The sequence below is a fragment of the Mercenaria mercenaria genome, chromosome 15, assembly GCF_021730395.1.
Source record: "Mercenaria mercenaria strain notata chromosome 15, MADL_Memer_1, whole genome shotgun sequence".
NCBI lineage: Eukaryota > Metazoa > Mollusca > Bivalvia > Venerida > Veneridae > Mercenaria > Mercenaria mercenaria.
Window position 1 is genome coordinate 46,663,863 of NC_069375.1, and position 14,852 is coordinate 46,678,714.

Consider the following 14,852-nt stretch of genomic DNA (forward strand, 5'->3'; position numbering starts at 1 on the left):
TCTTTCATAGGAAATGTTTTGCTAGATTAGCACAGAACTTAAGCATTTTAGAATTGATAGCTCAGGATGTTTTCTTTAGTTATAGAGAATTTTGTCCCACATCTTGGAAAAATGACACTGTGTTCATTTAAAGACTGTGTTTTGTATAAGAATGTTTAAAAAAAAATATTGAGTAATTATGTGTGATAAAAGCATTAAACAGACTTTCCTCTAAAGCTAATCTTTTATTAAGTAAATAGAAAGTACATGTACAGTGAAATTTCCTATATGTAAAGGCCAAGCTGGGGAGTGCCAAAAAGTAGTGTAAACACAACCTGCAAATAAATATAGAATATTCTCTTCTTTTTTTTTCACGAATATGTTCTTTATTATGCCTCCCTTCGAAGAAGAAGGGGTATATTGTTTTGCAGATGTCGGTCGGTCGGTCTGTAGACCAATTGGTTTCCGGATGATATCTCAAGAACACTTGGGCATAGGAGCATAAAAGTTGATAGGGAGGTTGATCATGACCAGCAGATGACCCCTATTGATTTTGAGATCAGTAGGTCAAAGGTCAAGGTCACAGTGACCTGGAACAGTTAAACGGTTTCTGGATGATAACTCAAGAACGCTTGGGCCTAGGATCATGAAAGTTGGTAAGGAGATTTGTCATGACCAGCAGATGACCCCTATTGATTTTGAGGTCAGTAGGTTTAAGGTCAAGGTCACTGTGACCCAGAACAGTTAAACGGTTTCCAGTTGATAACTCAAGAGCGCTTAGACCTAGGACCATGAAAGTTCATAAGGAGGTTGATGATGACCAGCAGATGACCCCTATTGATTTTGAGGTCAGTAGGTCAAAGGTCAAGGTCACAGTGACCCAGAAAAGTTAAAAGGTTTTAGGATGATAATTCAAGAATGCTTGGGCCTAGGATCATAAAAGTTGATAGGGAGGTTGGTCATGACCAGCAAATGACCCTTATTCATTTTGAGGTCAGTGGGTCAAAGGTCAAGGTCACAGTTACTTGGAACAGTTAAACCATTTCCGGAGCATAACTTGAGAACGCTTGGGGCTAGTATCACGAAACTTAATAGAGAGGTTGATCATGACCAGCAGCTGACCTCTATTGATTTTGAGGTCAGTAGGTCAAGGTCACAGTGACCTGGAACAGTTAAACGGTTTTCGGGTGATAACTTGAGAACGCTTGGGCCTAGGATCACTAAACTTAATAGGGAGGTTGATCATGACCAGCAGATGACCCCTATTGATTTTGAGGTCAGTAAGTCAAAGGTCAAGGTCACATTGACCCAGAACAGAAGAACTTTTTTTGCCAAATAATTAGAGAATGGTTCGGTTTAAGATTACATTTGATACGAAGGTCACTTATGACTGGTAAATGACCCATGTAAAGTCAGTATGTCAAACGTCCAGTGCACAGTGACCAAATAATTTCTGTTCCCTGTTCAGTTACTGAATGCATCAAGGGGGCATTTCGTGTTCTACGAGCTCTTGTTTTCATTGAATGGTTTGAAATATGATTTTTTTCATACATGAGATAAAAATAAAAACATTGTTAATGATAAAAACCTGAATTTTCTGTTTAATATATACATGTACATGGGTTGTGATTATTTTATGTTATGACTTGAAATAGTTTACTTTCATATTCATATGTATTTTTCTAAGTGATTCCGAAATCCTTGACTAAGAATACTGAAAAGTTCCTGAAAGCCAGTGAATATAATTACAGAAACTATGTTTCACTGCAGTGAAAAATTGAAATGCAATGAAAATTTGCATTATATTCCACAAGTACTTCTCAATTATTTCATTAGAAAGTGTATAAAAAAAGACTACTTTTTTGTTGCACCCAAGTTTGGCATTTATTTGAAAGATGTTTTTATGCCCCCGAAGGGAGGCATATAGTTTTTGAACCGTCTGTCCGTCTGTCGGTCTGTCGGTCTGTCAGTCTGTCCCCAATTTTCGTGTCCGGTCCATATCTTTGTCTTCGATGGATGGATTTTCAAATAACTTGGCATGAATGTGTACCACAGTAAGATGACGTGTCGCGCGCAAGACCCAGGTCCGTAGCTCAAAGGTCAAGGTCACACTGAGACATTAAAGGATAGTGCATTGATGGGCGTGTCCGGTCCATATCTTTGTCATCGATGAATGGATTTTCAAATAACTTGGCATGAATGTGTACCACAGTAAGACGACGTGTCGCGCGCAAGACCCAGGTCCGTAGCTCAAAGGTCAAGGTCACACTTAGACATTAAAGGATAATGCATTGATGGGCGTGTCCGGTCCATATCTTTGTCATCGATGGATGGATTTTCAAATAACTTGGCATGAATGTGTACCACAGTAAGACGACGTGTCGCGCGCAAGACCCAGGTCCGTAGCTCAAAGTTCAAGGTCACACTTAGACGTTAAAAGATAGTGCATTGATGGGCATGTCTGGTCCATATCTTTGTCATCCCTGGATGGATTTTCAAATAACTTGGCATGAATGTGTACCACAGTAAGACGACGTGTCGCACGCAAGACCCAGGTCCGTAGCTCAAAGGTCAAGGTCACAGACGTTAAAGGTCATTTTTCATGATAGTGCATTGATGGGTGTGTCCGGTCCATATCTTTGTCATTCATGCATGGATTTTAAAATAACTACACATGAATGTGTGACACAGTTAGAGGACGTGTCATGCGCAAGACCCAGTTCCATAGGTCAAAGGTCCTAAACTCTAACATCGGCCATAACTATATATTCATTCAAAGTGCCATCGGGGGCATGTGTCATCCTATGGAGACAGCTCTTGTTATTCATGGGTTTTTAATGCTTATCTTGTGATAAAAACAAGGGTTTATGGTATATCCTCTATTAGAAGCCTATAATAGACCTTACTGTTCACGTTAACATTTGCTTTTACTCAATCATTATATTTTAGGAATCAAGAAGAAAGGAACCAGGCACGAGAAAGAGGCTGCAACATCAGGTTTGTAAAAATGTATAGAAGATTTTATTTTATGCTATTCAGTGAAATACTGTAATTTATCAGTGAAATAAAATTGATATTTTCACTGTTTCAAACAGTCAAAATATCATTTTTAGCTCGTCTATTCGAAGAATAAGTAGAGCTATCCTACTCACCACGGCGTCGGCGTTACACGCTGGTTAAGTTTTTCGTACCAGTCCACTTTTTGACAAAGTCTTTTGAGATAAAGCTTTGAAACTTTCAACACTTGTTTACCATCACCATGTCCAGTTGTAGGCAAGAGTACATAACTCTGTCAAGCATTTTGACTGAATTATGGCCCCTTTTGACTTAGCAGATGTGCAGGCTGGTCTGGATCCATGCTGGTCGCAAAGCCACTATGTTGGTTTTCTCATGGCGCAGCTCATATGGTCATTTGGGTATAGCCACCTATGGGATGCTTCTTTGCATGAAATTCGTAGACCAAGACAAATGTTATAGTGGAGAAGAGTAGTTGTTTTTGAAGTCAGGAATTTTAGCCAGGAATAGAAAGTTTTAGATGGAGCCAATGATTTATTTATCATGATAATCTTTTTTTCAATGATTTCGGGCATGTAAGTGTAGGAAGGTACTTTTATATTAAAATATGTATGATGATCATGTAGGGCCAAATATACATGTTTGAACCATTATAATGAAATTGTCACATCTTGCCTGCCCGGTTTCCAGTATTATGTAAGTTTTGGTATGATGTAAGGGAGAAGAAAATGCATATTTGTAATATTTTTATTACAGGAGACACCAGTATATTAGATGTCAATGGTACAGTTGAGGTTTCTGCTAAAGGTGCCGCTGTTGCCGAGCCAAATATCATTATAACAGGTAGTGTAGAATTTAAAAGTAAATGTTTGACATTGGTAACTTCATTCGAAGGGTATTAAAAACCATAACTCACCTTAAGTTATTACCACTTCAGTTGCCTTGTGGTAGAGCACCTGTTATAGGTTTACACACAAAAGACAGTGAAAAATGGTACTAGTGACTTCCTCAATTGACTCTCAGTATCAAGAGGATAGTTTTAGGACTAGGTTGCCCTGGAAGCAGTATAATGTGACTAAGTGGGGTATCATGTCACGTGTCTGCGGAGTGATATTCCCAGGGAGGCAGCACTATAAAGTTGGGCATTGTGCTGACTGCTACAAGTAGACACTGTTATTAATATGACTTACAAATTGTTGAAAAAGACACTCAACCAGAACACATACAAACATTCGCCTTTAATTATTAGTTGAATGATTACAAACTATACGAGCCATGCCATGAGAAAATCAACATAGTGGGTTTGCGACCAGCATGGATCCAGACCAGCCTGCGCATCCGCGCAGTCTGGTCAGGATCCATGCTGTTCGCTGACGATTTCTCTAATTGCAATAGGCTTTGAAAGCGAACAGCATGGATCCTGACCAGACTGCGCGAATGCGCAGGCTGGTCTGGATCCATGCTGGTCGCAAACCCACTATGTTGATTTTCTCATGGCACGGCTCATACATTTTTATATACAGAAACTTCAGATGACATTCTGGCCAAGTACAGAAAGAAGTCGATATTGACCAGCACACCAAGTTCCGAGCCAGCTACGTCTGACAGAGAAAGGAGATTGACCCTTAAAGACGATGATACAACCCCACTGTACGACCCCAACAACCTGGAGAACTGTTTAGCATTCCTAGATGCCAAGAGAAAACTTAGGATAGTTCTTGGTTCAGCAGACTTTCAGGTATTTTTTGCCAGTTGAGTTCTTTCGTGTGTTTTTCAGATTTATTGAAATTTTCTCTGGAGGGATTATGAATTACGATACGATACGATACGATACGATATGGTTTTATTGCAATACAAGGCCTCCGGCCCAAAATATAAATAACATTACTTCAGATTTAAGGTAACATTATAAACAAACATACATTAAAACAATACTTCTAGGTAAATGTAAATACATGTTATTACATTAGGTGCAATTTTGCTAACCTTTGTAATACAAAATATATGGCAAAACATTTTGATACAAAACATAGTAACATTTGATGATTGTGCAAGTTACAAGTTACTGTCTCTAAGTTCAAACGCACTGACCAAAAATTTGGCACTTCAAACTATGAAAAGCATTTATTTACTAGTTTGGTTTTATAAATAATAACAGAAATTCATTATACAATAAAACAAGCTACATAAATAACAAAAGCAAGTATGCTCAAGTAGTGACCTTCCCTTAATGTATGAATGTAGGTACACACATTAATTTTGTTTCATGTTTTTCAGAGAATTACATAAATGTAACACTGAAATATATCTGATAAATTCATTGTGAAAAATGTCAGTTACATCTTTCACTGGTCACGGCCAAAGCTCGGATAAAACTTATTCAGATACATGTAATAAAAGGGAAATGTTTTTGTTTTACATGTATGATAAAAATGCTGTTCACTTATGGATCATACATTTGCTTTTTTTGAATGATATTTCAGTCTTACTCTGAAAAAAAAAAATAAAAATAACCTCAATATTAAAATATACACATGTACTTATTGACTGGCTAGTATATGATAAGCCAGCATGAAAATTTTTAGCTCATCTGATTTTTTGAAAAAAAATGATGAGTTATTGTCATCACTTGAGCGGTTGTCGTCGTCGGCGTTGCCTGGTTAAGTTTTATGTTTAGGTCAGCTTTTCTCCTAAACTATCAAAGCTATTGCTTTGAAACTTGGAATACTTGTTCACCATCATAAGCTGACCCTGTATAGCAAGAAACATAACTCCATCTTGCTTTTTGCAAGATTTATGGCCCCTTTTGTACTTAGAAAATATCAGATTTCTTGGTTAAGTTTTATGTTTAGGTCAACTTTTCTCCTAAACTATCAAAGCTATTGCTTTGAAACTTGGAATACTTGTTCACCATCATAAGCTGACCCTGTACATCAAGAAACATAACTCCATCTTGCTTTTTGCAAGAATTATTGCCCCTTTTGGACGTAGAAAATCAGTTTTCTTGGTTAAGTTCTATGTTTAGGTCAGCTTTTATCCTAAACTATCAAAGCTATTGCTTTAAAACTTGCAACACTTGTTCACCATCATAAGCTGACCCTGTACAGCAAGAAACATAACTCCATCCTGCTTTTTGCAAGATTTATGGCCCCTTTTGGACTTAGAAAATATCAGATTTCTTGGTTAAGTTTTATGTTTAGGTCAACTTTTTCTCTTAAACTATCAAAGCTATTGCTTTGAAACTTGCAACACTTGTTCACCATCATAAGCTGACCCTGTACAGCAAGCAACATAACTCCATCCTGCTTTTTGCAATAATTATTGCCCCTTTTGGACTTAGAAAATCATTTTCTTGGTTGAGTATTATGTTTAAGGCAACTTTTCTCATAAACTATCAAAGCTATTGCTTTAAAACTTGCAACAGTTTTTCACCATCATAAGTGGACACTGTACATCAAGAAACATAACTCTATCCTGCTTTTTGCAAGAATGATGGCCCTTTTTAGACTTAGAAAATCATGGGTAGGACAATATTTCTATTATACAAAAAAATCAGATGAGCGTCAGCACCTGCAAGGCGGTGCTCTTGTTTTCTTTATGCCAGCTTGAGGACTACTTTATAATGCCCCCGAAGGGAGGCATATACATGTAGTTTTTGAACCGTCTGTCGGTCTGTCAGTCTGTCCGCAATTTTCGTGTCCGGTCCATATCTTTGTCATCGATGGATGGATTTTCAAATAACTTGGCATGAATGTGTACCACAGTAAGACGAGGTGTCGCGCGCAAGACCCATGCCGTAGCTCAAAGGTCAAGGTCACACTTAGACATTAAAGGATAGTGCATTGATGGGCGTGTCCGGTCCATATCTTTGTCATCGATGGATGGATTTTCAAATAACTTGGCATGAATGTGTACCACAGTAAGACGACGTGTCGTGCGCAAGACCCAGGTCCGTAGCTCAAAGGTCAAGGTCACACTTAGACTTTAAAGGATAGTGCATTGATGGGCGTGTCCGGTCCATATCTTTGTCATCCATAGATGGATTTTCAAATAACTTGGCATGAATGTGTACCACAGTAAGACGACGTGTCGTGCGCAAGACCCAGGTCCGTAGCTCAAAGGTCAAGGTCACACTTAGACGTTAAAGGATAGTGCATTGATGGGCGTGTCCAGTCCATATCTTTGTCATCCATGGATGGATTTTCAAATAACTTGGCATGAATGTGTACCACAGTAAGACGACGTGTCGTGCGCAAGACCCAGGTCCGTAGCTCAAAGGTCAAGGTCACACTTAGACGTTAAAGGTCATTTTTCATGATAGTGCATTGATGGGCGTGTCCGGTCCATATCTTTGTCATTCATGCATGGATTTTAAAATAACTACGCATGAATGTGTGACACAGTAAGACGACGTGTCGCGCGCAAGACCCAGCTACGTAGGTCAAAGGTCCTAAACTCTAACATCGGCCATAACTATTCATTCAAAGTGCCATTGGGGGGCATGTGTCATCCTATGGAGACAGCTCTTGTTTTATGTAACATGGACACAAGCAAACTTGATTAAGAATAGTTTTAACAGCTTACTCTTACCAAGTGTGTTTGTAAATTTTCATCAAGATGATGCTTTAAAAAATCTTAATTTTTTTAAGGCTATTTGACATACAGTCATCAGACTTATATGCTTGTTTGTTAACCTTTAACCTGCTGGCGGCAAGTGATTCTGCCTTGCGACCTGTGCAGACCAAGATCAGCCTGCACGTCCATATTCAGTCTGTAAATTTTCAGTGAACACCCGTTAGAATAATAAGTGGTACAGTCCAGATTGAATGATGGAATAGTCCATTTTAGATATTTAGCAGGATAAAGGTTAAAATCTCATATTTTATTATTACAGCAAGTAGGTTACAGTATATTTGCACACAGTACAGTAACGTACAGTCCTAGAGAATTGGATATGAATCGGGACAACAACGATCTGGTGAACTTACTGCGTACACAACTTTCTGAGGCCATAAATCTGCAGAATAAAGACACCATAGCTCAGTTACATGAGGCGCTACGTTGTGTAAGACAGTTTGACAGTGAAGGGTATGTAATTCTGATTATACTGATTTTGCATTATTGAATCTGTCATCAATTGTTAAAAGGGGAAAGCTGCCTTATGATGATATCGTTTGGATGGGAATGAAACAAAACGAAACAAATTACATGAATGACAAATTCATGACATTTAAGCAAGATACTAAACAAAAACTAAAACTAAGAGTCACTTTGTTCTCACTTAGATGTTTTCATTTTCAGATGTAAGAAGCTGGTCAGATCTCTACAGGAGGATTACCGTAGCAGGTCTAGCTATGTCTCGTACCTAGTCAGATGTAAACAAGGATTGTTGAATACACTGTCTCATATACATAGACTTCAGAGTAGAATTAAAAGGTAAATACCATAAATCATATGAGCCGTGCCATGGGAAAACCAACATAGTGGCTTTGCGACCAGCATGGATCCAGACCAGCCTGCGCATCCGCGCAGTCTGGTCAGGATCCATGCTGTTCGCTTTCAAAGCCTATAGCAATTAGAGAAACCGTTAGCGAACAGCATGGATCCTGACCAGACTGCGCGGATGCGCAGGCTGGTCTGGATCCATGCTGGTTGCAAAGCCACTATGTTGGTTTTCCCATGGCACGGCTCAATTATTAACTTTTTAATTGGTCATTTTACAAAACAGAATATATACTAAATTAACTATAGGTCTGAGGTTGGAATATCTTACTTTTTATATGCCTGTCTCTGAAAGAGCAGGGCGTATTGTGAATACCCATGGCAGGCAGGCGGTCGGCGTCCAAAGCATGTCCGCTCTCTAAGTCGAACAGTTCTCATCCAATCTTCACCAAACTTCCTGACAATGTTTTTGGGCATAATATCTCGGCCAAGTTCGATAACCACTCAAATCGCCCCAGACACTCTTGGATTATGGCCCTTGAATTACTCAAAAAAACTGAGAATTTAGACTTGTCCGCTCTCCAAGTAGAACAGTTTTCATCCAATCTTCACCAAATTTGCTGACAATGTTTGTGGGCATAATATCTCGGCCAAGTTTGATAACCAGCCAAATTGCCCAAGGCACTCTTGGATTATGGCCCTTGAATTACACAAAAAACGGGGAATTTAGCCTTGTCCGCTCTCCAAGTCGAACAGTTTTCATCTGATCTTCACCAAACTTGCTGACAATGTTTATGGGCATAATATCAAGTTCGATAACCACCCAAATCGCCCCAGGCACTCTTGGATTATGGCCCTTGAATTAGGCCAAGTTTGATGACGGGCGTATTTTGTGACAGTCTGGCACTCTTGTTCTGGTTTCACAAGACATTTTTATGTTGGAATATTTCAAGATAAAAATGTTTATAGGTAAAGCAAAAAATAGAAATGGATTTTTTTTCCCCGAGGACTGAGATAAATCTAACAAGGATGAGTTGTACCCTAATTATGCTTTATAAACTGATAAATACATTAAAGGCTGGTTCTTCATGAAAGTGTGTTCCCACAGGTAACTTTTTCCTTTAAAAGTAGAAGAATTCCATGCAGTGCAATTCTGTACTGAACTAGAAAATGGTAATTTGAACAAAAACAAAGGCCCTGATCCAAAGTTGACTTGTGTTTCCTCACATTTATTGAATAGTGAACTCTGAAATCATTTAATTTGATGGGCATGAAATTTTTTTTTCAAAACGGCTATTTTATGCAGTATAAATTTGTGGATTTGGAATTTGAATGTACAATACATGGGAATTAAACCTGTTTGTTAGGATTTAATTTCATGGATTGACACAACCATGAAATCCACAAAAATTTGTCACCCACGAATATTAATGATTTAACAGAATCTTTTGGGGAGAGTTTAGGTAAGAAAAATAGTAAAAAATATGTCTCCAACTGAGTGGTTTTTAATTTTTAGTTGCTGTTATTGAATTGCTTTGAAAACTGATGTTTATTAGATTGTTCTTCAGTTGTACTTTTGATTTCAGAGAGAAGGAGATTTACAACAAGCACATGACAAGTGTATGTGTGAGGTTGTTCCTGGAATTCTGGGAGAAACACGTCATGAGCTTTATAGCTGACTTCCAAAAGTTAACAGTGTCTGATGAAAAGGTAAATTTTTGTCATAATGTGTAGTTCTGAGTACTTAGTGTGTTTGCTGGATGAAATAAAAAGTACCAGTCTGGACTTTGGTTTTGGATAAATCAAAAGTGTACCAGTCTGGAATCAGTGTTTGTTTGGATAAAATAAGTGTACCAGTCCAGAATTTGTGTTTGTCGGGATAAAATAAATAGTATACCAGTCTGGAAAAAGTGAAGATGGTTTATCTTGGAAATAGTTAGTTTGGATAATGCAGATTTGCAAATAGGTTCCATGGTAATATTTTGTCTCAAGAGTTGTTTCATTCAAAGGTAGAAAATATATCAAAAATAGAAATTATGTTACTGTCATTAAACATGGAAAGAAATTGTTAGGCTCACTAACAGCTACTTTTTTAAGATTCATGTAAGAAGTTCAGTTTTCTTTTGAGTTTCATTTTTAGAAGGTGACTTTGAAATTATTCACTTTCATGGGGGTCTAGTTTTGGAGGTTTTCGTGGTTGAGCCAATCTACAAAATTACATCCCAATGAACAAACAAATTCTCCCATTCTTTGTATATTCAACATTTTAAATCCACAAATTCATATCCCCACGAAATAGCCATTTGACCAAAAACCACAAAATTATTTGCTCATGGAATTAAATGATTTTACAGTATATAAAATAGACTGTGGGCATAAAAGTTTGTTAAAAATAGCATACATATGATACAGTACTGTAATCTTTGATGTTTTAATAAAAACTGTAGACTTGAGGGGAGGTAGCACAACACCTTGCATGATCCCTAAATTCTTGAATATTTTACAGACTGACCTTCTGGAGAGATTTCTGCAATTTCTGTACCAGAAAATGAACAGAGATGTCATTTGGCAAGGTAAGTAATTTCTTATTATGGTAACATGGTAATAAGATAAAAAGGAGATTTTTGTGAAATCAGAAAGCATGTTATGATCAAGTACATTTAATAAAGATACTGATAACAAAATGTGAAATAGCATGCAGATCTGACACCTGTTGTTCCCCCATGGAAGCCCAACTTGCTGTAAACTCTCAGAGATTATGTTAATATTTGATCCCATTGCAAGAAGTTAAGAAACAACTGTGCAAGGTTTAATTGTTGTGCAAGTCTTGAATATTACTTTTAAGTTGTAATTATGTCTCCCACCACACAGTGGTGTGGGAGACATATTGATTTACTCCAGTCTGTGTGTGTGTCTGTCACAAAGCTTGTCCGCACTCTAAGTCGAACATTTCTCATCTGATCTTCACCAAACTTGAACAAAATGTGTTTGACCATGAGACCTTGGCCAAGTTCGATAACTAGCCAGATCCGCCGAGGCACTTTTGAATTATGGCCCTTGAATTACTGATTGGATCCATTCATCACAGCCATCGAGAGAAACTAGACATTTTTCTATGGGGTCCATTCATCAAAGCCATCGAGAGAAACTAGACATTTTTCAATGTTGCAGTTGTGGGAGACATGCGCTTTTCTCAAAAGCATCTCTAGTTTATAACTGATATACTGTTGATAAATTGTTTTTCTTACACTTTTCATATTACGTCATTCTGCAAGAAAAATTTAGAATTGTATCTGAAGATCATACCTAACATGGCTTATTTTATTGTCGGCAGCTGCTAGCGAGAACCAGTTAGATGATGCTGGTCTGGCAATAGAGCGTTACTTGATGTCTCGTATATATACCCATGCCATGTTTCCAAATGGAGATGGTGACATTCTCAGAGATCAGTAAGTTGCTTGGATTATCTATAGCTTTAATGATATCTTAAATAGCTAGGTCCAAGGAATACAGTTGCACCTTTAAAGAGCAACACCTGTTGGAAAATTAGAGGTTTTTTGTGGGTCTGAGGTTGTTTCTGTGTGGAATATTTGCATAAAAAAGTTGCCTTTGTTGAAAACAATTGCCTTAAGATATTGAACTTGTTTTGACAATCGGAAAGTTCTGTCGTATTCTCAACTCTTGTAACAGTACTTGTCTGCCCTTTATGTAAGTCATACAAGCAGTGATTTATTGAAACAGTCAGAGAATGCCAAAGTCACATGGAGAAAAACATAACTGAATGGAAATTACCGACTGTCATTTCAGGACTGCTAGGGTAACAAGTATGTATTTAATCTTTAATGATAGTGTTAATACATATTATATGTAGATGGTGATCAGTAATGAATGTGTAGCAGAGGTCAGCAGATGAACTTTAATCTCCTATGAGAAATATATATTTTGAAAGCCTAAAGGGGCCTATCTCCAACAGTATCAGCATTAATAAGGGAAAATACAAGAAATATTATTGGTTCGACCCCTATTTTAATATTGTATGATACTACTAATATCAACTTAAATAAATATTACTATATCACTTATGATGCTTTTTGTTTTGAAAATATATATCTAAATGCACAGCCCTTTACATCTGAATTTAGATATTTTCTGATGCTGCTGTTGAGATGTGAATAATTCTGCCGTTGTCCAAAAACCAACTTAAGGACTAACTTTTTGTACTGTCATCTGGATTATACCGTTCGCACATCAGTTGGATATAAATGCTGAAATTGATTAACATATAGTATGTATTTGGATATAAGCTAACAGTTTGGATGTGCACTTACCTGGAGCCATACTGGTTACATAGCCCTAATGTTGGTTTTCGCGCAGTGGCCTTCGTATGTGCATTATTCAGTTGAATGTTGAAATCGAAATACGATTTAGATAATTTGAATCACACATATTAATTGACCATTATAAGCAGATTTAGATAAAAACGTGGTGATAGTTTTAGATATAAACCTGGTTATCTCTTCCAGAATTTTACAACAACATGTCAAAGAACTCAGCAAAATTATCACTCCGGACCACAAGGACCTGAAAATACCCAAAATGTACCACTTAGAATGTCCCTGGCCAGCGGCACAGAGAGAACTCTACATGATCAATGCATACAAGGTACGGATTTATTCACGATTTATCTTGAATATTTGGCACGTAAGCTTTAAGTCAGTCTGATATATTACTGCTGGCAATGAACTGGTGTTTCTGATGCATTAAATAGTTGTTATGTTGAATGGTTTTGTATTATATTGTATTATAGTTACTGTTAACATTTCTTTAAGGTTTTTCCAGGGTGCAAAATGGAAGTGTAATTTTAGGGGCATTAAAATAAATCGAGAGAGTCAATAAGTATTTTCTAGGCATCGAGTAAGTTGGAATGTTCTTTAATGTTAATTTTCATTTGTTTACTACGATTTGCTTGAAAAACTTCATTAAAATTTAAATTATGCTTTTTTACAGACACCAAAAGATAAGGTCAAATGTGTGCAACGTTGTGCTGCAACTATTATGAACTTACTGAGCATGGCGAACGAAAAATCTGTTCCGGCCGCAGACGATTTTACTCCGGTGTTTATATTTGTGATAATAAAAGCAAATCCTCCGTGTTTATTATCGACTATACAATATGTGAACAGTTTTTTCCAGGACCGTCTACAAGGGGAAGAGCAGTACTGGTGGATGCAATTCGTAGGTGCCGTAGAATTTATCAAAACGATGGATTACCAGAGGGATTCAATGGCTTAAATTTCTAGGAAATTATAAATAATTTATGTTGAATACAGAATAGTTATATATATATATTGCAAATTATTTATAGCAGTGCTTTTTACACACACAGAGGGCCTTAATAGAGATGAATATTTACATTTTTTCCATTCTGCCCTTATCTAATACAACAGATTGAAGTGTCCAGTTATTTTCTCCGTTGCTTTTTATTAAGAAACAAATCTTGATCTACAAATATTTCAGAAGTACAAAAGAATATGCAAGAAATGTGATAACTTTTAATGGAGGAATATTTCAGAACTTGAAAAATTATGCAAGAAATTAATGAATAGGAGATTAATTTTGGGAAAAAAAGACAGTGAAATTGCTGTTTTGATCTCTGATTTCGTAGATGTTAAATCATCCTGGTTATGCCAATAAAAAAGAAATGTGAAATTTGTTGTTGAATGAAACATGCTGCATATGCATATGCCACATGATAAAATATTATTTGAGCCGTGCCATGACAAAACCAACATAGTGGGTTTGTGACCAGCATGGATCCAGACAAGCCTGCACATCCACGCAGTCTGGTCAGGATCCATGCTGTTCGCTTTAAAAGCCTATTGCAATTAGAGAAACTGTTAGCGAACAGCATGGATTCTGACCAGACTGCGCAGATGCGCAGGCTGGTCTGGATCCATGCTGGTCGCAAACCCACTATGTTGATTTTCCCAATGGCACGGCTCATTTACTTTTTACAAAAAGGGTGAAGTTTATGGCAAAAATTTTTCTTGTTGCACAATATTTAATATTAGCTACTCAGGGCTTGCTTTATTATGACCTTTTTACCTCTGTCATTTTTTTTTTATAAGAATTGAAACTAACATGTGTTCTACATGGTTCTTACTCCATAGGAAAAATTGCATCAGATTTGATGTTTTACTCAAAAGAAATATTTCTGCATGATTCCTATACTAGTATGTTAAATTGACAAGATCCCCATAAAAGAAATCCCACTGCACAGTATTACGTAAATGGACAACACCCTTTCCCCACCTCCCCAGTACCTGCTTAATTTGAAATTATAAAATTCAGTTATAAAACATTACATTTAAGGTAGTTCTGCATGTATGAAAAATTGGAAGTGATGGCAAGGTGTT

The 14,852-nt window shown here is 37.1% G+C and overlaps 1 protein-coding gene across 3 annotated transcripts in view; it reads left to right on the forward strand.

The window, feature by feature from the left end:
• Positions 1-14,250, forward strand: part of LOC123552603 (GTPase-activating protein and VPS9 domain-containing protein 1-like) — a 48,195-nt gene extending 33,945 nt beyond the window's left edge. For 2 of the 3 annotated variants that reach the window (XM_053525175.1, XM_045342346.2), the window contains exons 16-25: positions 2,929-2,976; positions 3,751-3,837; positions 4,518-4,732; positions 7,889-8,082; positions 8,296-8,430; positions 10,023-10,146; positions 10,943-11,009; positions 11,771-11,885; positions 12,960-13,098; positions 13,444-14,250. In XM_053525175.1, coding sequence (XP_053381150.1) covers positions 2,929-2,976; positions 3,751-3,837; positions 4,518-4,732; positions 7,889-8,082; positions 8,296-8,430; positions 10,023-10,146; positions 10,943-11,009; positions 11,771-11,885; positions 12,960-13,098; positions 13,444-13,728 — 1,409 coding nt within the window. In that variant the 3' untranslated portion in view covers positions 13,729-14,250. The remainder of the gene's footprint in view (positions 1-2,928; positions 2,977-3,750; positions 3,838-4,517; positions 4,733-7,888; positions 8,083-8,295; positions 8,431-10,022; positions 10,147-10,942; positions 11,010-11,770; positions 11,886-12,959; positions 13,099-13,443) is intronic. The other variant, XM_045342354.2, reaches the window with a different exon arrangement.
• Positions 14,251-14,852: the final 602 nt, after the last annotated feature.